This window comes from Erpetoichthys calabaricus, chromosome 2, assembly GCF_900747795.2.
Source record: "Erpetoichthys calabaricus chromosome 2, fErpCal1.3, whole genome shotgun sequence".
In the NCBI taxonomy this organism is placed as follows: Eukaryota; Metazoa; Chordata; class Cladistia; order Polypteriformes; family Polypteridae; genus Erpetoichthys; species Erpetoichthys calabaricus.
Genome location: NC_041395.2, coordinates 44,354,873 through 44,377,527, shown reverse-complemented (window position 1 = coordinate 44,377,527; position 22,655 = coordinate 44,354,873). Strand labels below are relative to the sequence as shown.

General features: G+C 40.2%; 1 protein-coding gene and 2 long non-coding RNA genes across 3 annotated transcripts in view; 2 read left to right on the top strand and 1 right to left on the bottom strand.

The window, feature by feature from the left end:
• LOC114645821 (myosin-7-like) overlaps positions 1-12,037 on the top strand; it is a 33,075-nt gene extending 21,038 nt beyond the window's left edge. Inside the window, exons 28-39 of the mRNA XM_028793686.2 lie at positions 201-319; positions 403-599; positions 874-1,057; positions 1,164-1,329; positions 3,691-3,815; positions 4,295-4,603; positions 4,783-4,986; positions 5,107-5,403; positions 5,486-5,590; positions 5,686-5,781; positions 8,515-8,649; positions 11,903-12,037. Coding sequence (XP_028649519.1) covers positions 201-319; positions 403-599; positions 874-1,057; positions 1,164-1,329; positions 3,691-3,815; positions 4,295-4,603; positions 4,783-4,986; positions 5,107-5,403; positions 5,486-5,590; positions 5,686-5,781; positions 8,515-8,649; positions 11,903-11,923 — 1,958 coding nt within the window. The 3' untranslated portion in view covers positions 11,924-12,037. The remainder of the gene's footprint in view (positions 1-200; positions 320-402; positions 600-873; positions 1,058-1,163; positions 1,330-3,690; positions 3,816-4,294; positions 4,604-4,782; positions 4,987-5,106; positions 5,404-5,485; positions 5,591-5,685; positions 5,782-8,514; positions 8,650-11,902) is intronic.
• Positions 4,383-22,655, bottom strand: part of LOC127526572 (uncharacterized) — a 150,616-nt gene continuing 132,343 nt past the window's right edge. The window contains exon 2 of the long non-coding RNA XR_007934066.1: positions 4,383-4,446. This is a non-coding gene — a long non-coding RNA (uncharacterized LOC127526572). The remainder of the gene's footprint in view (positions 4,447-22,655) is intronic.
• LOC127526565 (uncharacterized) lies at positions 8,969-9,415 on the top strand. The gene is made up of 2 exons (XR_007934056.1): positions 8,969-9,262; positions 9,301-9,415. It is a non-coding gene; the product is annotated as an uncharacterized LOC127526565 (long non-coding RNA).

Here is a 22,655-nt window from a genome sequence, read left to right as displayed (position 1 = left end):
GCCAGACACCTGAATGTAACCATAACATAGTTTTCTTTGGGTTTTAATAATAATAATAATAATTTACATTTATATAGCACTTTTCTCACTACTCAAAGCACATTACATAGTGAGTGCTTGTCCACATTTATAAGGGTGAACTATACAGCTCCCCGTGTTCTTTGTGTGAGTAAAATGTTTCCATTGTGTCTGATTAACAGGCGAATTCTCCAGGCAGCTAGAAGAAAAAGAGTCTCTCATTTCTCAGCTAACCAGAGGAAAACTGTCTTACACTCAGCAAATTGAAGATCTCAAAAGACAACTGGAAGAGGAAATAAAGGCAAGTCATGAAGGGAAAAGAAACATTGAGTGCTCTGTCTGTCATTTCTCAATGCTTAGTAATGTAATGACTGCTTTCTGCAGGCAAAAAATGCTCTAGCCCATGCAGTTCAGTCCGCACGTCATGATTCTGACCTCCTCAGAGAGCAGTATGAAGAGGAGCAGGAAGCCAAAGCAGAGCTGCAGCGCAATCTGTCCAAAGCCAATACAGAGGTGGCTCAGTGGAGAACCAAATATGAAACAGATGCCATTCAGAGGACAGAGGAACTGGAAGAGGCAAAGTAAGGAATTCAGGACTTTAAATGAAATATATCAAAAAACAATTAAAGCGACAAGTAGTTCCAGGTACTTTAGTAATAGAAAGTAATTTTCTTCTGACAAATAAGCTTTTTGTTTGCATTATATTTGAATTAAAAGATAAGACGAACAAAAAGTTTGTGTGTCTGCAGAATTCACAGCATCCACAATGGTAAGTGTGCTTTAATCTCTGAAGGACTGTGCTGTCTTTTATGATGCAGTAGTCTTGACACACAATTTTCCTTGTCACACCTATAGAAAGAAGCTGGCCCAGAGGCTGCAGGATGCAGAAGAAGCTGTTGAGGCTGCAAATGCCAAGTGTTCTTCCCTGGAAAAAACCAAACACAGACTGCAGAATGAGATTGAGGATCTCATGGTAGACCTGGAAAGATCTAATGCAGCAGCAGCAGCACTTGACAAGAAGCAGAAGAACTTTGATAAGGTGATGTTAGTTTCTGATTACTTGCTAGTTATACATATTGAAGATATTGCATAATGACAAGTATCAAACAGTATTCCAAAACATTTATTTTATAAATAAAATAAAGGTCTTGAATGAGTGGAAACAGAAGTTTGAAGAGTCCCAAAGTGAACTGGAGAGCTCCCAAAAGGAAGCCAGGTCACTAAGCACTGAGCTCTTCAAACTGAAGAACGCCTATGAAGAGTCTTTAGACCACCTGGAGACCTTGAAAAGGGAAAACAAAAACCTGCAAGGTGGGTTTCTGTGTAATCAGACAATGTGTCAAATTGTGAATATCAAAAGTTATGATATTAACTACCTGGGAATGAAAAATGCAAAGATACAGGGTTTATTTACTTGCTGCTCAAAACAATATAAATGTTTTAATTTATATTTAAATGCTTTTCAACAGTTACACATATTTTTGTCTAAGGAATCACATATTTATAGTAGCTGAAACTTTCCAGCTGTGCACTAAAGCAGTTCTAAATAGATTTAACTTTTAATATTTATTTTTCATTGTGTACAGAAGATAATACTAACCATCAGCAAATAGTTTATGGTGAGTACCCACATGACCAGGGGCCTCATGTATAAATGGTGCGTACTCACAAAAATGTTGTGTACTCCCATTTCCACACTTAAATTGCAATGTATAAAAACTAAACTTGGCGTAAATCCACGCACATTTTCATGCCAGCTAAATCCTTGGTGTACGCTAGTTCTCCACTCGGTTTTGCAAACTGGCGGCACCCAGCGTCAAAGCAGTGCTTTTGTTCCAGTGTGGTTTCCCTTTCTTTTTTAAATCCACATCCCTGAAGCGGCTTTATAAATACACTGAAATTAACCGAATATCGTTTGTTAGTTTAAGGCATCTGATTGTAATTAACCTGTAACAATATAATAGTCCATGGAATAGCCAAAGTATTCCAAATACCATAGCTGCTTTAGTGTTGCTACTCTCAAGTATTTATCCCACTGTATCTGAGTGTGGAATCACAGCTCTACAGCAGCTGATCGGAAAGAGAATTATCGGTATATAGCATCAAGCACACGCTGCCTCAGCCATGCTGTCTATTGAACTGCTCTCATATGGCAAACACTTCAGAGCCTTTCCTGTACGGACCTCGCGGTTCAGAAACAGTTTCATCCCAAGAACTATAAACGCAATCAATCAGTCCATCAAGTGCTCCTTGTAGTACTGTTTGTACTTATTAGTACAATCACCTCACTGTAAACTTGCACTACAGTTATAATATTGCACAACCTGAGCCACTTTATAAAGCCTGTATTTACATATGATGATGATATCATTTTTAAGATGAAATGCAGCAAAATATGTTTATTACATTATACAGATGAAATAATAATCTATATTGTTAATAATTAAACATATGAGGACACGGTGTCGCAGTGCTAGTGACAAGCTGGCGCCCCGTTCAGGGATTGTTTCTGCCTCACATTGTATTCTTGCTGGGGCTGGCACGACACTGGATGGATAGATGGATAGAATAATTAAACATATACTATGAAGATATTTCAGTGTTCCTTAAACGTTTTGAAGAATCAGCGTTCTAAGCTTACAGATGGCTTGACATCTATTACAGAGCTGATTGTGTGGGAATTGGGTACTTGTAGAAAGAAAAGGAAGGACAGGAATTGGGGGTTAGTATGTTTGAAAGAGACAGTATTGCTGCAATAAATTATTTCATCGAAGGTCGCGCATGGCTCAGCAAGCATCTTGCAGGAGGCAGGAACAATCTCTGGATGAGGCGCCAGCTCGTCAGTATCACTGCTCTACTGTGCTCACATGTTTAATAACATGCTTTAATTCCTATCATGAAAATGATATCAAGTATACATCTCGGTATTTTAATTATTCAGAGAGCTGTAATATCACAAATGTAATGGATTCTGTGTCCTGTCGGAGGAAAAGAAAGCCCGTTTAAGAAGCAGGTAGTGATTCACACACTTAGAGCACATAGAAGAACACATGCAAAACAAAGCATTTAACGTGCTACTTTAGTTACGATGGCATTTGAGGAAACTAGTAAATTAAAGAGTTTAAGATGAAGTTCTGTGCTTTTTACCCACTGTGTGCCTATTTTTTTTTCTTTTCTCTGTACCCTAATAAGCTTCCATATGACTCTCAGACGGTGGGCTATGACTCGCCTTTTCACGGCGACTTTGATATTCGACAAATTCTTTTTTATTTTGGGCACTGTGCGACTTTGTGAACTTGAACTTTTGAGTTTCTCCCACACTCTGTGTCACTTGACCATCTTCCTTTTGTTGTTTATACCACTGTTTAAACCAACAAATAGTACTTTTTTCCATGCTTCCACTTGGTATTCGCTGAAATTCTTATATTTTCCCCCGTGCTTTTGCCATTCCCGACATCCATACAGGCAACAGGCACCAGCCTACCTCCTCACTATACTCCCCATTAGTTTCAGAAGAATATGGCAACCCTAGTCATGGGACAATGTAATTGTTCACTTGTATTTGATTCAAATCAAGTACAAAACATTTGCTTAGATGTCTTTTCTTAAGATATCTTAAGCAAAGATACTAAGATATTAATAGATACAAAACCACTTGGTTGCTTCTTATAGAGGAGATTTCAGATCTTACCGAACAACTTGGAGAAAGTGGCAAGAGCATTCATGAACTGGAAAAAGTCCGCAAGCAACTGGAACAAGAGAAGGTTGATCTGCAGACATCTTTAGAAGAAGCTGAGGTTGGTGCTACATTGTTTTGCATGTGGAATTTTTATGTAGGTAGAGCAGTAGCACAGTGGTTAGTGCTACTGCCTAATACATCTCATAGCTCTAGCATCCTGCATTTGATCTCATACTTGATTGTTGTCCATATAAAGTTTGCCCCTTTTTCTTCATGCCTGTGTGAATTTGTCTTTCTGATGCTTTGGTTTTGCTCATAAATCCAGAAGGACATGTAGTTCAGGCTAATTGACTCTGTGAATGTGTGAATGGGTATGTGGATAACTGAACCTTAGAACAGATGGGTTCCCTGTCGGTAGTTGGTTTCTGAATTGTGCCATATGCTGACAGGATATTTTATTTTATATTTAGTTTACAGAATTTTATGTTATGCTGTAAACAGTTAATCTGAAATGATGTGTAAAATGCAAACAAAGATACTCATTTGAGTAGCTCAAATATATACACATAAACTCTTCTGTAATATCAACTCCATCAGGCTACTCTGGAGCATGAGGAAAGCAAGATCCTCCGAGCCCAACTTGAATTTAACCAGGTTAAGGCTGATATTGAGCGGAAGCTATCGGAGAAGGATGAGGAGATGGAACAGGCGAAAAGGAACCACCAAAGGGTTGTGGATTCTCTGCAGACCTCACTGGAATCAGAAACTCGGAGCAGAAATGAGGCTCTAAGGCTAAAGAAGAAGATGGAGGGAGATCTCAATGAGATGGAAGTTCAGTTGAGTCAGGCTAACAGACAGGCTGCTGAAGCCCAGAAACAGCTTAAGAGTGTCCACGCTCACCTAAAGGTACTGGAAGTTGAGAGAGGCTACTTTTATAGTCTCTAACAATTTGTTATAGTTACAAGATTCATCTAATGCTCTTACGTTAAAGTATTATTCTGAAATGTACTGGTTATGATGGTGTAACAGTGGTACATGTATTGAGTGTATGACATATGCCTCCTCATTCTCTTGCAACTCCATAGGATGCCCAAGTTCAACTTGATGATTCTCTAAGAGTGAATGATGATCTTAAAGAGAATATTGCAATTGTGGAACGGCGCAACAACCTCTTGCAGGCTGAACTGGAAGAATTAAGGGGAGTGGTGGAGCAGACTGAAAGAGCACGCAAGCTTGCTGAGCAAGAGCTCATCGAGATCAGCGAGAGGGTCCAGTTACTGCATTCTCAGGTATTAAAGTACAACTGCATTAAAATAGTCATCACAATGCATTTGCATCCAGTAAATACCATTATTTCTGTAGCATCTGCATGCTGACCCCATGGAAGTTTAATTTCATCTACTTTCCAGAACACTAGCCTTATTAACCAGAAGAAAAAGCTGGAAGCCGACACTGCTCAACTTCAAACTGAGGTGGAGGAGGCTGTGCAAGAGTGTAGAAATGCAGAAGAGAAAGCCAAAAAAGCCATCACTGATGCAGCCATGATGGCAGAAGAGCTGAAGAAGGAACAAGACACCAGTGCCCACCTGGAACGTATGAAGAAGAACATGGAACAGACCATTAAAGACCTGCAGCACCGGCTGGATGAAGCAGAGCAAATCGCCATGAAAGGTGGCAAAAAGCAGCTGCAAAAGCTGGAGGCCCGTGTAAGTGAAGTGAAGGAATATTTGAACCCTACCTTCTGCAGTTTATTTTGTATCTTATAGTTTTGCAATGTGCTTTGTTAAGGTGCGAGAGCTGGAAAATGAATTGGAAGCAGAACAGAGAAAGAGCATTGAGGCTGTGAAAGGAGCCAGGAAGTACGAGAGACGCATCAAAGAGCTCACCTACCAGGTATCTGAGTGCTTCACATGACGTAATTCACAAAAGAATTCTGAATTGGTTTACAGAACAACATCTTCTCACCAGCTTTGTTCTTATTTCTGCAGACTGAGGAGGACCGTAAGAATATGGCTCGCTTGCAAGATCTGGTCGATAAACTGCAACTGAAGGTGAAGGCGTATAAAAGGACCGCCGAGGAGGCTGTAAGTATCTCTCTTTTCAGTTTCACTTTAAAGCTGTAGAAGTTTGCAATTTATAGAATACATTTTAACAGATTATGACACTACTTTTTTTTAAAAAACAGCAATTAAAGAAATAATGCAAATTATCCATCCATCCATCCATCCATCCATTGTCTCCCGCTTATCCGAGGTCGGGTCGCGGGGGCAGCAGCTTGAGCAGAGATGCCTAGACTTCCCTCTCCCCAGCCACTTCTTCTAGCTCTTCCGGGGGAATCCCAAGGCGTTCCCAGGCCAGCCGGGAGACATAGTCCCTCCAGCGTTTCCTGGGTCTTCCCCGGGGCCTCCTCCCGGTTGGACGTGCCCAGAACACCTCACCAGGAAGGCGTCTAGGAGGCATCCTGATCAGATGCCCGAGCCACCTCATCTGACTCCTCTCGATGCGGAGGAGCAGCGGCTCTACTCTGAGCCCCTCCTGGATGATTGAGCTTCTCACCCTATCATTAAGGGAGAGCCCAGACACCCTGTGGAGAAAACTCATTTCAGCCGCTTGTATTCGCGATCTCGTTTTTTCGGTCACTACCCATAGCTCATGACCATAGGTGAGGGTAGGAACATAGATCGACTGGTAAATTGAGAGCTTTGCCTTATGGCTCAGCTCCTTTTTTACCACGACAGACCGATGCAGAGCCCGCATCACTGCAGACGCCGCACTGATCCGCCTGTCGATCTCACGCTCCATTCTTCCCTCACTCGTGAACAAGACCCCGAGATACTTGAACTCCTACACTTGGGGCAGGATCTCCCTACCAACCCTGAGAGGGCACTCCAGCCTTTTCCGGCTGTGGACCATGGTCTCGGATTTGGAGGTGCTGATTCTCATCCCAGCCGCTTCACACTCAGCTGCGAACCAATCCATAGAGAGTTGAAGATCACGGCCTGATGAAGCAAACAGGACAACATCATCTGCAAAAAGCAGTGACCCAATCCTGAGTCCACCAAGCCGGACCCCCTCAACACCCTGGCTGCGCCTAGAAATTATGTCCGTAAAAGTTATGAACAGAATCGGTGACAAAGGGCATCACAAGACTTTCATCCTAAATTCCTCCCCCACACTATGGGACTCTTCAGTTCCACCCATGTTGTGGGTTGGGGGGGGGGGTGGTAAACGTTAAAATTATACAAAGTTATTGTCTGTCTGTATACCTGCATTGTTATCACTCTTTAATTTAATATTGTTCTTTATCAGTATGCTGCTGCTGGAGTATGTGAATTTCCCCTTGGGATTAATAAAGTATCTATCTATCTATCTATCTATCTATCTATCTATCTATCTATCTATCTATCTATCTATCTATCTATCTATCTATCTATCTATCTATCTATCTATCTATCTATCTAGGCATTTTGGGTTGGCATGATGGCTTTTCTATGGCTTCTCAGTCTTTGGGTCCTGTGTAACCCAAGTTGACATCTAAATTATGCAGTATATGTAATACATCCCTGTATGTAATGATGGAACATTTTTAATGAGTATTTTTAAAAAATGTATATATTCATGCCTATCCACTCATAACTTTAGGGATTTAGAAAGTATATAATGAATTAGTGCCAAACATGCTATCATAAACAATTCATTATCAGATTGGAGGGCCACTGCAAACTCCACTATTGAAAATTCTGTAGTGGGTAGGCAGGCAGTTGGCAAGAGTCTCTTGGACTGTGACTTTATTTTTTATCTTCTCTTTTACATGTTTAATTGCCACCAATGTCAACTGGCCATAGTTCATCAGTTCATTAGATATTGTTGGTTTCCATTTATGTGTAATCTTATTCTTTGTGTTTTTTAACAAATCTGCATTTATATGTGTACCAGTTCTGTATTTAGTAATTAGTATAATCAGTACTTGTATTTTAACTGAGAATTGTTCACAGCGCTCTGGACCTGCACCTAAAGAGTGCTATAGAAAGAAATAAGATGATATACAGTATTGTATTGTATATTATGTTTACGTATGTTTGTGTGCTTGGATAACAAGTAAACCTTGGTTACAGCTAAAAGTATTTAGTAAACATATAGGTGATGCAGTCTATTTTTATATGCATTAAGCCTTGGCTCAGAATATTTTGATTCGGTAGACAGTCTTTATGATTATTGTCATTAATATGCTTGTTTCTCTCTAGTCTTGATGTCAATAAAGTTCATCAATGACATGTCAAAGTTTTGGTGGCCAAAGGGTGAATTAAGTTATGTTGTTGGTGGAGACCTATAATAATTTGAAGAGAGAGAAATTCAGGATGGGGAAAAGCATACTGTACAACAATGGTTCCCTCTGAAGTAGTTATGCAGAGAAACAGACTTACACAGACAGAAAGAAAAGCTGGAGCTGCCTTTATTGCAATGGTCTAAGAACCACACAGGCTATTTGTTTTTACAAACTTGTCCATTGAATTTCAATGACAGAAGTTCTTTCACCAGGGACAGCCAAAGTCCTTCTCAAGTATAGTTAAATGGTAAGCTAAATTAAAAAAATTCATTATGTGTAAGCCCTTAGAAAAAGAACAGTTTTGACAGGAAGAAGCAGCTGCAAATACCTGGATTTGTAAATCCGATGCTTGAGCTACCTCGTTGTTAAAAAATCTCTCATTTTAAAATTCAGATAGAGCTGCAATCAATGTAACTATTGTTCACTTATACTAAGTAATTTATTTTGTTGTGTTAAGTCATTATCTGACCTGTCCACTTTCTTGATTTAGGAGGAACAGGCTAATGCAAACCTGGCTAAATTCCGAAAGCTGCAGCATGAGCTGGACGAGGCTGAAGAAAGAGCTGATATTGCTGAGTCTCAAGTCAACAAGCTGCGGGCCAAAAGCCGAGATATTGGTGTCAAGGTCAGGTTATATTATCTATCTATCTATCTATCTATCTATCTATCTATCTATCTATCTATCTATCTATCTATCTATCTATCTATCTATCTATCTATCTATCTATCTATCTATCTATCTATCTATCTATCTATAACTGTATAGTGTGTTATGATAACAGTGAAACTGAATGAACAAAAATTATCCATATGTATATGTATATATAAGAAAAAAAAATCATTTTTAAATCAATAAAGACAATGTGATGCTACATTGAGCTCTGATTTTGAACAACTCCCTACCTGAAAAAATAATTGACCCTATTTAACTATCCAGCAGTCATAGTCTAAGTCACATTCTTATATTGGTTATTTTAGGAAAAAAACACAATGCAGTGTTTGAATCCAATGGCTTCATATTGCAATGCTTTAGCTGTAGTATTGGCTGACATTTCAGGTTATCAAGTTTAGATATTTTAGTCAGCATTATCTTAGCTTCCTTCTCTTCATTTAATAAATTAAAGCATCGTCCTGCCATCTCTCCATGTTTAGAATAATCATGATATTTAAAAAAAATAGTATGTTTAGGTTTGTTAATAAAAGACAAAATGGAAAGGTCAATGCAGGGATGACATACAGTAAGGCTCCAAAGAAAAGGCAAAATAATAAACTTGAGTTCTAATGTGCCTTTGTATAGAGTCCTAACCCCTGCTTTTCTGCCTGGGTGGCTTATCCATATGTCCACCTCTTAATTGTCACACCAAAGCCGTCTTTGTCTTTCTTTCATTGTCTCTTTCTGGAGGCTTTACCCTCTCATTTTCCTGACAATGAACATCATAGCAACTTACTTCCTGACTCTTGACCCACAATAGCCCTGTCTGGAAGCAGACACTTCTGGGTTCATGGTGTGGTACGACGTGTTTGGGGACTGTGGCAGTGCAGCATATTAAATAAAAAACACTGTGGCTCAGGCTTATGGGTGTTGGTCTGAGTACATACTGCTGTGAAGCCGTGCGGCTACAGGTCATTCAAATGAGATGATTGGTTATTTAACATGCAGGTGCGATCACCTCAGCAGTTCTACATTAACGCACTGTGGGTTGTTAGTGAAAGCACCAGCAGTCATAAATGTATGAAGGAGTCTGAGCGGGACACAGACAGAATAAGGAAAGAGAGAAAAAGGATTGGTCGTTTCAGAACGGTGATGTGTGGAAGCTGACCTGGGTTCAGGAAGTGTAACATGAGATTTGCTGTTTGTTTCTTGTTGGAGTGGGACTGAGGGTTTGAAACAAGTTGCTAGAGCAGTAAAGGGGTGGCGTCTACTGCTGAGACTTTTCTGAGCAGATGACCCAAGATGTTTGCTGGTAGAACCCAGAATTTTCTCTGCAGGTACTGAAAGAAGTGTCAGAGAGTGAGGAAGGGAATCTGAGGCATTGCGACAATGGAGCTTTTGAGCCAGTGGGAGGGAAATAGCTGTGGTCTTCGTCTGGGAGTAGCCTTATAGCAAAAATTGTTGTAGACTTCACTAGGCAGTTTTCTAAGTGGATGGTTAGGCACTATGAATGAAAGATTGGTTTTATTGCTTTTAATGTTTGTTGATCTCTTTTGGAATCTATTTTTATGAAGAGTTATTTTTTTGAATTACAGAAGCACTGATTTTATAATTTGTTTATTATTAAAGAAAGACTATAGTTATTTTGACACTGTATAATAAATTGCACTAAGCAGTTTTAATGCACAAACCTTGCTTGTTTAGGTGTTCTCATTGTGCTAGTCCATCCCAGTCATGACTGTCAATGTCATGAGTTCCTGTAGATACCAAGGCTAATGGCAACTCGGGCATCAAAAATGGATGGCCCTCTTTGGCTACAAAAACATCAGGCTAGAACTCCCCATAGTTACGTCTGCTATCCATGAACCCCTGGGCTATGTGTAGCCATACAGGGCTAAAGAGGCTGGGTGTCTCAGGTAGCCTCAAAGCTGCCTCAATTCTTGAAGGAACTGTGTGCTGCCACCTATCAACCAGGAAGACGTGTTGCTTTATGTACTAAACTTCTCTAACATATAAGGCTCAGGAAAAAAAAAATCCCCCAAACTAAAAATCTCAAGACTTTACTGGTATTTCCTTGTTCACACATGTCCAGATGACCTGGTACTTTCCTTGGTCAACTCCCAGTAAATGCAGGGTGGAATTCTGAAAGATCTAAGATTATCGATATAAGTTTTTTTAAGGAAAACATCTTGGTTAGCAGCAGTGGTCAATTATTGCATTTGTTCTATTTGTTAATTTTAATTATTTTTAATTTTTTGTATAATGTATTAAAAGCTTTTGAAATGTATGGATTGGAAACTGAAAACTGAACAACACCTGATTCAGTATGAAGGATGAGGAACATGAAAACATTTGCTTCTGCATTTGTACTCTTGTCCAAAATCTGCACAAAGCTCAGCTTCCAATAAATCTGTTCCACTCCCTCTATTTCATCAGTGCTCCACTCCCATCCAAGTGCATCTCTTCCTTTGCTTTTGAAAAAGAGTGGGAGTGATGTGTATGGCACAGGGGTACATTCAACACTATTCAGGCTCAACAATTTCATTCTTGGGTTGGATGTCAAGTTGTCTCCTTATTTCAAAACCTGTCTAATATCTTGATACACTTCAAACAGCGTACTTTAGAAAACAACCACACATCACCCAAATGATCAGGTTACAAACAAACAGATCTTCTTATGTCCACTGCAGAGTTTCTTATGATTGATTCTCTGTCATCCAAATTGGAACATTAAGATATGCAATATGTGTGATATTGTTTGTCTATCAAATTATGAGGGCTGTATTGGGGGGATGTCAGGGACCAGAGAAACACTAAGGTAACAAAAAGGAACGAGAAGTCAGTCCTTCAAAAGTCACGCATGTGTATACAGGAAGGCAGGGAGTGTTGGGAATTTGGAAACTGTCGTTTTATGTTCTGGATACAAAGCCTCTGGGGAACAACAAGTGAGAAGTGGGATTTTGAAATTGGTTTCACACGCAGTCCTAGTAGTCTCTGTGCTGAGCTCTCTGTATAAGTAAGAGAAGTGCTGCCAGTTCTGAGCCCTCCCGTGTTCCATGCGCTTGCTTGACTATGTCACACAAACTCCAACATGCTTTTCTGTCCAACATCTATAATATTCTGCTGTGCACTTGTACTATTAGTGATGACTTTTTAGTAACATATATAATATTACAAGTTTCAAAAGTGTATTTATTGTAATTTTCCTTTTCTTTTCCTCTTATAGAAAGGAATGGATGAAGAATAAGAACCCCAACAGAAACATTTTCTTTATCTCTTTCTCTCTGTGACATTTAGTCTCCTTGCTGTGATTTTACCCCTTCCTGTACATTATGTAGAATAAACTGAATTTCAAACTGAATATCTGTTCCTCATGTGCTCTGTTCCTTACTAATACAAAGTCCAGCCGAGACTGTATTTATAAAGTGCATCACACTTGCCTCCATACCAAGCAGATCTTCTTTTGTGTAGCATTTCAGATATTAATGAAATACTAGAAAACATGCAATACCTGAATCTCAAACGTAAATGGAGGATCTTACTCTTGAGAATTACATTTTAATATCAGGCATTACTACAAGAAGATTATCTTTCAGTATATCACAATTTATTACTTTGTGATGATTTTATTAAATCCATTCATCCATCATTTGAACCTGCTTATTGTCAAGAACTTGTAAATAAGTTACTATTGATGTTTGAATGGGTTATTCATTTATTATTAACCTTTGTTTAAAGTTTAGGGAAGACATTGTGAAATGATCTGTTCCAGAGCAAATTAAATTATGTTCTTGAAATCTGTTTTTTAACTAGCTCCCTTCTTTGACGTGAGTTTTGCATTGTCCAGTAAGACTGGAGGACTGATCTTATGTTTAACTGCACTGACCTCTGCTATGACCTGACTATTTTTCCCCCTAAAGATATGCTTTGAGGTCTGCACGAGAGAATACCTATCATCTTTAGGGTTGCTATACTTATTTTGTTATCCTGATTGTATTCACCCCACATACACTCACCTACTCTTAAATGTACTGCGCTCGTTTATTTATTTGTTTCTTAGTATGCATATCTTTGGGACATGGTGGCAAACACACATTCCTCACAAACGGTGAATAATCAGGAATCAAACTGAGCCTGCTCAAGCTGTGATTGAGCAGCACTAATCACTGTGCCATCTGCTTCTAACTAAAGTGATCATTTAATTCATTAGTAAAGCAATACTCGTCTTTATAAGCAGTCGTGAGACAATTTTTCAGGTACAAACGATAAGTTCTTGTAAAGCTTATCAGGTTAGCAATACTTTTCTTGATAAACAGTGGATGCTATCATCAAAGCAGGGGTCACTCAAGACACCATATTCAGTTGGAGAAATCCTATGAGTGTGTTTGAGATTCCCCCGGCTGCCTGAGGGCAGCATATTGTGGCCTGACATGGGAAATGGGGAGCACAGCCAATCTGATCCTTTCCAGAACATTTATACGGTGAAAAGAACCTGCAGGTGCTTTTTTTTTTGAAGAGTTTTACCCATATGACACAAGGGATTTGATGACTTCATCTGGGATCCAGGAAGTACTCACCATGGGGTATCTAGAAGCAGTATGGGCCACAGCTTAAATGGCCCTTCTTCCCTTGGGTCCAGTGAGCTTGGAGTTTTAAGGTGGCAGTTGCACAAGGCCTCAAATAATAGAGGAAAGGAAGGCAGCTCACTGGTCACAAGGAGAAAAATGCCTAGTAGTGAGTAAGTGGACCAGCTGCCCTTCGGGCACTCAGGGACCTCCTTTGTTCAGCTAGTCCTTTCACCTTGTCTGTAATTATTCCTTTGTTTATAATAGATTTCCCTTTTCCATTGTGACTTTAGGTTCTGTGGTTGTTATTTTGGACATTTTAGTGCCCCGTAAAATCCACACTCTGTATTTTCTGTCTATATTCCAAATTAACAGTGTCTGTCTACCCAAAAAGCATTTTGAAAACTGCACCCAATAATTATCTTCCTTCATAATTCAAACGTATCTTTATGAGATGTGAACCAACCTGGAATGCGGTGGCAGTATATTTCTGGGCACAGTCATGCACACACCTGTCACGATGGCACAATGGAAAGTCACCAGCTGCCTTCACATCTTTGGCATGTTGACAAATTCCAGTACACAGGAGACAAATTTAATAGAAGCCAAATAAATTTAAATCAGATGCCATACAATAATTAACATGTGATATGATCCTCTTAGGTGTTTACGGATACAAATGAATTTCATTTTTAGAAGGCTTCTGGCAGCACCGGCGTCATGTTTGGCAATGCAGACTGACACAAACATTTAATGAGTTCATCTTGTTCTAACATCTCAAAAGATTAAAGCCACACTTGTTTTGTATTTTACAAGTTAATGCATTTAATTATAGTGTTTTTTTTCAGGATTCTATGAGGTTTCAATAATTGTTTTTAATATTTGTAAAAAGCAGTGAATTACCTCTCTGCTGTCTTCAAACATCCGCTGCTTTCCAAGAATGAAACGGAAGCAAACATGAGAGAGGTGTAGAATATGGGAAAGGATGTAAAAGCAGGCTGCAGAAGTGGAACCTGTCATGATCATAATCGACTCCGTTATAACTCCACTCCACTATATTTGAATTGCAGACCAAAGGGTCTAAACTTATGCTCGAAGACAGAGTTTAAACCCACTACCAGTGGTGACAGAAGGTAAACAGTGGCCATCATTTCAAAAAACATATGGAAGCACCTAACGTTTTCCTGGAGCAGATTGTCGTTGATAAGAACCTCAATTAGAGGCTGATCTCCAGTAGACCCCCGTGGGTAACATGGTAGAATCTCTCTTTAGGGGGCAGCAATCTCTCAAGCACTTCACAGGTGTTCTGTATACCCCGTGGCAGAGCTTCCAGATGAAAGTCACGTCTGAGTAAAGAGCACACCTAAGGCTTGTAAGAACACATATAGCAAATTATCTGACCACATGGAACAATGCACCGTCTAATGATTCGAAAACAAGTGTATTATCTGAAGGCAGACTACCACTTGTTACAGATAACACCTTGGCAGAGGGAGCATCTTATTATGACAATGCTTTTCATCAAATCTGTAAGACCTTGGAATCCAACATAGGTTCATCTTCCAATATGAGAATGACGACATGTATACGGGTAAAGCAACCCAGGACCAGCTCAAAACAAGAGGGCAGAGTCTGTGTGTGTCCCCTGTAAGTGGCCAGGCCCCTTTTCTTATCACGCTTTCCGTGTAACATAAAGTTCATCCTGTCTTACAAATTAATTTTGTAGAGTTCCTTTCATTTCTACACTTTACTCTGGTATTTCTGGATTTCTACTTATTTCCTCAAGTTGTTTACCCTTAACTCCTCTTGCAAATGTTGTTGCTCTGTGGTAGTTGTCTGTGTTCTTTGAATGGTTTCCTTCTTAAGTCGCTTTCTTCTCTGAATTACTCCAAAAAAGTATCTGAATATGGAGGTGGACCACTGCCTTTACATGAGAGATGGGTGGAAAGCTGGGAAAGTGGGCTGGTTCAGAGATTTCTATGGTTTACCTAGAACTCCCTTGTGTTTGTGTGGGTGTGTTTTATTTTTTCTTTCTAGTATTTGTTCAACTTAGTAAAATATTGACCCCCTATGTTGTGTCAATATTCCTATGTTACACTACAGACTTGGCATCTTCAGGACACGTGAGATCTTTATGGAGCCTGTGTATCCAGCTTATCACCTCTTCTAGGTCCTACCCTCTAATAGACTCTAAAAACTGTTCATCTGAATATCCCTTGGCAAAGCTTCTACTATAACAGTAATTTTCTGTAAGATGTTTATTGCATCCATAATTGTTATATGATGAACTGAAATGAGCATAATAAATTCCACATAACTGATGTGTTAGCAGTAATAAATAGGGAGTGTTGTAGGTATTGATTTGCTAATGTTGTATGTGACGATCAAGTGCTCTCGACAGATTTACCTTTCTTTTAAACGGTGTTGTTGTGCAGTAGGCTTCAAGCTTGAGTGTTTCACTGTTGAGCAGCAGTTTTCAGACATTCAGACAGGTCGGGTTCATCAGGTCTAGGTTAGGATCAGTAATTTAAATTAGACTTGTTGTTTTCTACAGATTATTGTAATAAAGCTCTCAAATATAAGAAGTGATTTATGTGAGGTTTGACACATGGAGGGTCCACCACCACAGCTACATTGAAGCAGAGCTTCATCTTAAGGTTCTTGTAAGATTCTAAAGCCAATGTTCTCTTGTGCATAACTGGGTTGGTGAGCCAGCACCATAAAAACAGGAGAGAAGCCTCACGCAGGCATCAGTTAATCAGACTGCGTGTGACACAGAAGCAGCTCAGATGCCATAGCGCCAGCAACAGTATGGGAGAACAGTTCCTTTCATCTTGTTTGTTTTTGTTGTGTGAGTGTCTATCCAGATTCAATCCACGCAAGGCTGCAGGATCTGACAACATGCCTGGTTGTGTGCTCAAAGAATGTGCCAGTCAACTGGCTGGCGTCCTCACAGACATCTTCAACACATCTCTGAGCCAGTTGTCAGTCCCAGCATGCTTCAAGTCAACCACCGTCATACAAGTGCTGAAGAAGTCATCAGTGACATGCCTGAATGACTACTGACCAGTTGCACTCACGCCAATCATAATGAAGTGCTTCGAAAGGTTAGTCATGTCACACATAAAGACTAATCTCCCGGCCTCCCTTGACCCACTTCAGTTCGCATACCGCTCAAACAGGTCAACTGAGGATGCCATATGCTTTGCCCTTCACCTCTCCCTGACACATCTGGATAAAAAAGACACATATGTCAGGATGCTATGCATAGACTTTAGCTCTGCCTTCAACACAATCATCCCTCCAAAGCTGGTTGTAAAACTGAGCAGGTTGGGCCTGAACACCAGCCTCTGCAATTGGATCCTGGACTTCTTGACAGAGAGGCCCCAGTCAGTTCAGATGGGCTGCAACACTTCCAGCAACATCACACTGAGCACTGGAGCGTCGCAGGGCTGCATGCTTAGTCCACTGCTGTTCACCCTGCTGACTCATGACTGCACAGCCATGCACAACACTAACCAAATCATCAAGTTTGCGGATGATACAACAGTGCTGGGACTGATAAGCAGGGATGATGAAACAGCATACAGAGAAGAGGTGGAACGGCTGTCTGCATGGTGTGAAGACAACAATCTATCTCTCAATGTCGACAAGACATAAGAGAAAATCGTGGACTTTAGAAAATCACGTCCTGCCTACATCCCACTCAGCATCAACGGTTTAGATGTGGAGACTGTTAGGAGTACCAAGTTCCTCGGTGTGCACATAACTGAGGAACTTACGTGGACACATAACACCTCATCACTAATCAAGAAAGCTCAGCAGAGACTACACTTCCTGAGGCGGCTGAAGCGAGCAAGTCTTCCCTCTTCCATCCTTGCCATGTTCTACAGAGGCACCATTGAGAGTGTTCTGACCAGCTGTATCACTGTCTGGTATGGCAACTGCAACATATCTGAACGCAAGCGCCTGCAAAGGATAGTGAAGACAGCAGAGAACATTATTGGGGTGCCTCTTCCTTCACTACAGGACATATTTTACAAACTCAGTGTCCGCAAGGCCTGCAGCATTGTGCAGGACCCCTTACACCCCTCACATGGACTTTTCACACTTCTGCCATCCAAGAGAAGATACGGCAGCATCAAAGCCAGATCTTACAGGCTGCAGGAGAGTTTTTACCCCCAAGCTGTTAGACTCCTTAACACCAGGCTGCCCCCTGGGACCTTCCACACAGCCTCAACCACCTCTAAAAACAGAACTTTTATACATGCGAGCCACTGTCCTGCAAAGACGAGTGTGCACGTAGAGAAGAACTGAAAATCTCATACTGACCTTTAAGGATTTTGACACTCTTGGTATCATTCTGACCTGTCATTGTTTACACACGTCTTAACAACTATTATCATACACTGATAATTTCTGTATTATCTATATCTATTATTTATTATATTACATATCTTACACATCAATATTGCTGCTACTTCTTTGTCTTGTCTTTGCACAATGTCTTGTCTTGTTTGTGTTTTAATTTTAAATTTGAATTTTAATTCTATTTTTAATTTATTATTTGCACGTCATGTTGTTACACTGTGGACCCTGAGCTTCGCAGTTTCGTCTATCTGTATACTTGTATATGGCTGAGATGACAATAAAGTTCACTTTGACTTTGATTCTCATTCGCTCAGCTCATCCAGAAACAGGCCCAGGACTCTCAGTGTCCTACACACATAGCCTGACAGGGATCATAAGAGAATATACTCTCCAAAGGTTACAGGAGAACAACGTGGAGACATGAAGAGGTAAGCCTGACTTGCTATGTGCTGAATTGGTGATGCCCAGTCTTGGTCCCAGAAGCTGCAGTGGGTAGGCTTTCACTTCAGCCACTTTATTAACTGTCAGCTCTTCTTTTTAATTGAAAACATTGTCCCAACTTTTTTACATTCTCTACAGCTGCGTAACTTTTAATTCACTTTGAAGTTCAAAAAGATGTTTATTGATATCATTCATGGCTTTTAGTGCTGGGGATTCTTCAGTTTCTACATTTTTGGCGACTTTTTAATTTGCTTTCTATTTATGATTTTGTTACTCTCTGTTTTTTTTTAACCAGAAGGCAAGTAACAAAGAAATAAAACTCACAATTGTGACACAGGGTCAAGCCCACTACGTTTAAAAGGAACAGGATGCAAAAAAGGGCAATGTTTGGTGGGCTGGAAAATGTTTTTTTATTCTGTGGTAAGTGCCTGCAATTCAGGTAGAGAGCCACTAGAGAGCAGTATACCTCAGGTCTTTAGGAAAAGGAGAACTCCCTGCTATGGCGCTGACTGAGTGCCTGCAGTCTCTTGAAGCCTGTCCTTCTCCTAAACCTGCAGCTACAGAAGTCGCAATGTGTGGCAGCGGCAGTTACAGGACTCTTGGTAATAACTGAACTCCCTCAAGGACATTAATCTGCTTGAAAAAATATGTGGACATTTTACCCGAACCACTAAAAGACAGCATAGTCCACGGAATTTGTAAGGTCGTGGACATGATGTTTTGTGATTTTCATGTCTATGTCTCACACATATGACATTACACCATTGTGCCCCAGCCGCTTAAGAAAGTGGAGCGCTATGCATGGCCTCCAGGCACAGGACTGCAGGATCGTTTTTAATCACTTCAGTATTTTCTGGACCAGAGGAAGCTGTACGCACAGGTGCTTCCCAGAAGATTTTTATTTGACCTTTTGATTTGTTTCTCCAACTGTCTGATTTTTGGTGTTTTATCAACTGATTTGGTTTTGGTTTCCGTACCCTGTTGGTGTTGCCGTTTTTAGTAAGTTCATTTTTTTGTATTTTTTTAAAATTGTATTTAATTACCACTTTTATTCATGCACTTACTTTTTACGTTTTGAATATCTTTTTGTAATCTTTTCTGGTATCATACATTGTCCTTTTTCTTCTATTTCTCCTTCTTTTTTTGCTGGGGCCAGGTGGATGAATTTGGAATTTCTTTACTTCATGGAATAAATTCAAGTAAACATAAAAGTTTTACTTTATTTGGGCCTGGGGATGTGCCATTTCCCATTTTGGAGATTTGAGGCCTTTTTGTTTCGAATATTTAAGTCTTACACCTATTTTGAGGTGTACAGTAGAAATGTTTTATGCCCAAATCACATTCGTGTACACACCCAGTCAGGTTTACATGTCTTAAAAAAAAGAATCTAAGCATTCAAACAGTAAACAGTAACTGAGATCACACAGAACGGCCCTCCTGATTAGAGGGCTAAAATGAAGAAAGTGAGAAGAATTAAAAACTGCTTCAACAGCGGATTGAATTAACTGGCACTCTTGTAGCTGATTGCTCCAAATGTCTCGCTAATAGACAGCCGAACCAAGAAATAATTGACAACCACCAAAGCAATTGGTAGCCTCCTCCTGTGATAAGTGGTCTAAAGTAGAGCAATTTTAATCAATAATGAGAATGTCACTGTCATTTGTGCTTAATGGGTCACGCAAGTACATATACTGGTCTGGACACACACAGACATGTTTGTGGTTAGTTTTCCCATTAAATTGATTTAAAAAGACAAGCAAGACAATCCTAGTGTTGCTAATGTCTGTTACTGCTTGAAATGACTGATCTTTCATTTTTACTCTTCACATATGGATGCGGACCCCGTTTTCAGCAGCCATTCCTTCAGTGTCTTAATTCTCAACTCCTTTAGCTCATCCTTAATTAGTCATTTTAAATGCTGATCGGTTATTAGAGAAACCTTTGTAACTGCATTAGCACCACTGATACCTGTAATCCTGTTCACGTGGGGTGTAAGGAACCCTCATTCCTAAAGTTCAGTTCTGGGTTAAAGAAAATGACCAAAATTAAACAGCTTTCTCAAGAAACGTGTCAGTCTATATTGTTCTTTTGGAAAATGTGATAGACTACAAAGAAACTGAAGATATCGTATCAAGTTGTCTTTTACTGTCTTGAGGGAGGAGGAGGACAAACTGGAACTAACCAGGACAGAAATAGAGGAGGAAGGTCCAGAGGGGCGACTGCATAGCAGGAGGAGGACATCAGTTTGATATTTGATGATGTTGATATGGTGCCTTCACGGCTATACGCTTCAAAATGTTCAATCAACATTCATGCTGTTTTTCTTTAAACATTTAAATGCCGTGTCCCGTGTGGCGGCATTTTCTGGACTCAAATTAGGTCAGAGTTTAAAGGATCTAGCTTTCAAGAGGTTTTTGTTCCCTGCAAAATACCAGTAATATGCTGAAAAAAATGACAAGTTGTCGCTTAATTGTTCAGGAGGCTAATCTGAAGAGGAGGCTGCAGCCATGACATGGTGTTATTAAATGGTCGCTCCCTTTGCTGCTGCCTCACAACCTCAGAACTCCAGCTTTAAATTGTGGCCTGGGCACGGACTGTGTGGCGTTTCCTCAGCTCTTGATGCCTGTATGTTTTATTTTTTTGCCTGTATCCAGAGATGAGTGTGACAAAGTGCTGTCCTGTACAGAGACTGTGCCTGCCTTGCCCTGACACTGCCGTCGTACTGCTGGGTTAGGCATAGGGCTCTGTGTCTATAAGCTCAACTAGGCCGGCTCGACGATGGATAGAAGTGAATGTAGTTTAGAACAATCTAATTGATATTTTTGTTTAAATGCTGTACCATTCATTTTGAAAGATTGTATACTGGATTTCAGTTTAATTTCATGGGCTGATTTTTCTCAGGAATGATGACATTCAGACTTAACGCAGAACAGTTGAAGTTCAGTTCAGGAAAAATGGCATGACTTGTCGCTGTCATATTGTCATTGTATCCTTTCCTTGAAAGAAGCTAGAATTATTACTAAATAGGGAGCCCATATAACTCCATATATTCTGCATGCTTCACTCTAAGATGGTATTGACTAATGCATCACTAATTCAAATTTTAGACGTAGTTTAATTTCCACATTAAACACACCACAGGACAGCTGCACTGCATTTCACTCTCTGTGCTCAGGATGAAATGAAACACTTGCTCTGCCTTGGAAGCTTCTGTCCTAATTGTCGGGCCTTCATGGCGTTTCAGACATCTGAACCAGTTGGCAGCATTACTGGGGATGTGCATTGCGAAGGTAATCTCTTTCACCGGATTGATTATGAAGATCGCTAAAAGCACAGAGTTCAACTTCATGGCTGCAAGTGATATCCCCAGACATGTTCTTTGTCTGCCTTTATCCACAACTAACCCGACTTACAAATATTGTCATTTAAGTTCACAGATTCCCTTTATCTTCTAAATCTCAAACTAAAAATGGAGAAAACAGAAATCTTAGTGATGGGCAATAATGGATGTAAGTGAGGGTATTAGAAATAAACTTGATCCATTAGGCTTAAAAGTCAAGTCGGAGGTAAAGAATTTAGTGGGAATTACTGACCCCGACCTACATTTTAAATCACATATTCATTAGATTATCACTTAATTCTATAGCTAGGGTGGCACGGTGGCGCAGTGGTATCGCTGCTGCCTTGCAGTTAGGAGACCTGGGTTCGCTTCCCGCGTCCTCCCTGCATGAAGTTTGCATGTTCTCCCCGTGTCTGCGTGGGTTTTCTCCCACAGTCCAAAGACATGCAGGTTAGGTGCATTGGCCATCCTAAAAATTGTCCTTGGTGTGTGTGTGTGTGCGCCCTGCAGTGGGCTGGTGCCCTGCCCGGGGTTTGTTTCCTGCCTTGCACCCTGTGTTGGCTGGGATTGGCTCCAGCAGACCCCCGTGACCCTGTAGTTTGGATATAGCGGGTTGGATAATGGATAGATGGAATATAGTTAAAGCTTGACCTCATATACTTTTTCAAGACTCTGAACATTGTTTTCAGTTAGCTAGATTACTGTAATGCACTCCTTAAAGGACTCCCTAAGAAAGACATCAATCAGCTACAATGAGGGCAGAATGCAGCAGCAGCAAGAAAATCTGAGCAGTTTTATTGTCGTTACATTGGTTACCCGTGTCACTTAGAATTGACTATAAAATACTACTAATGGTTTACAAAGCCTTAAATAATCTCACCTCGTCCAATACTTTGGAATATCTGTCCTCTACACTCTAAGTCGTTGCCTCAGATCTTCAAATGGAGGTCTGTTTATAATTCTAAGAGCCAACCTGAAAAGAAGTGGCGAGGCAGCCTTTTGCTGTTATGTACCTAAAATTTGGAATACTTTACCAATAGAAATCCACCAGGCTAACACTTCAGAACAATTAAAAAAAACTGCTAAAAACATTATTTTAAAATGGCTTTTTTTGTAGCTCCATTTTGGTTGTATCCCTATTAGACTATATGGGCGTTGAATTATCATTTTTCTCTGGGTTCTGCAATTCCCTACTAATCCCTACTGTTCTCTGCTGTCTTTTCCAGTTCTTCTGTGGTGGCGAGTCCACCACCTCCTGTTCA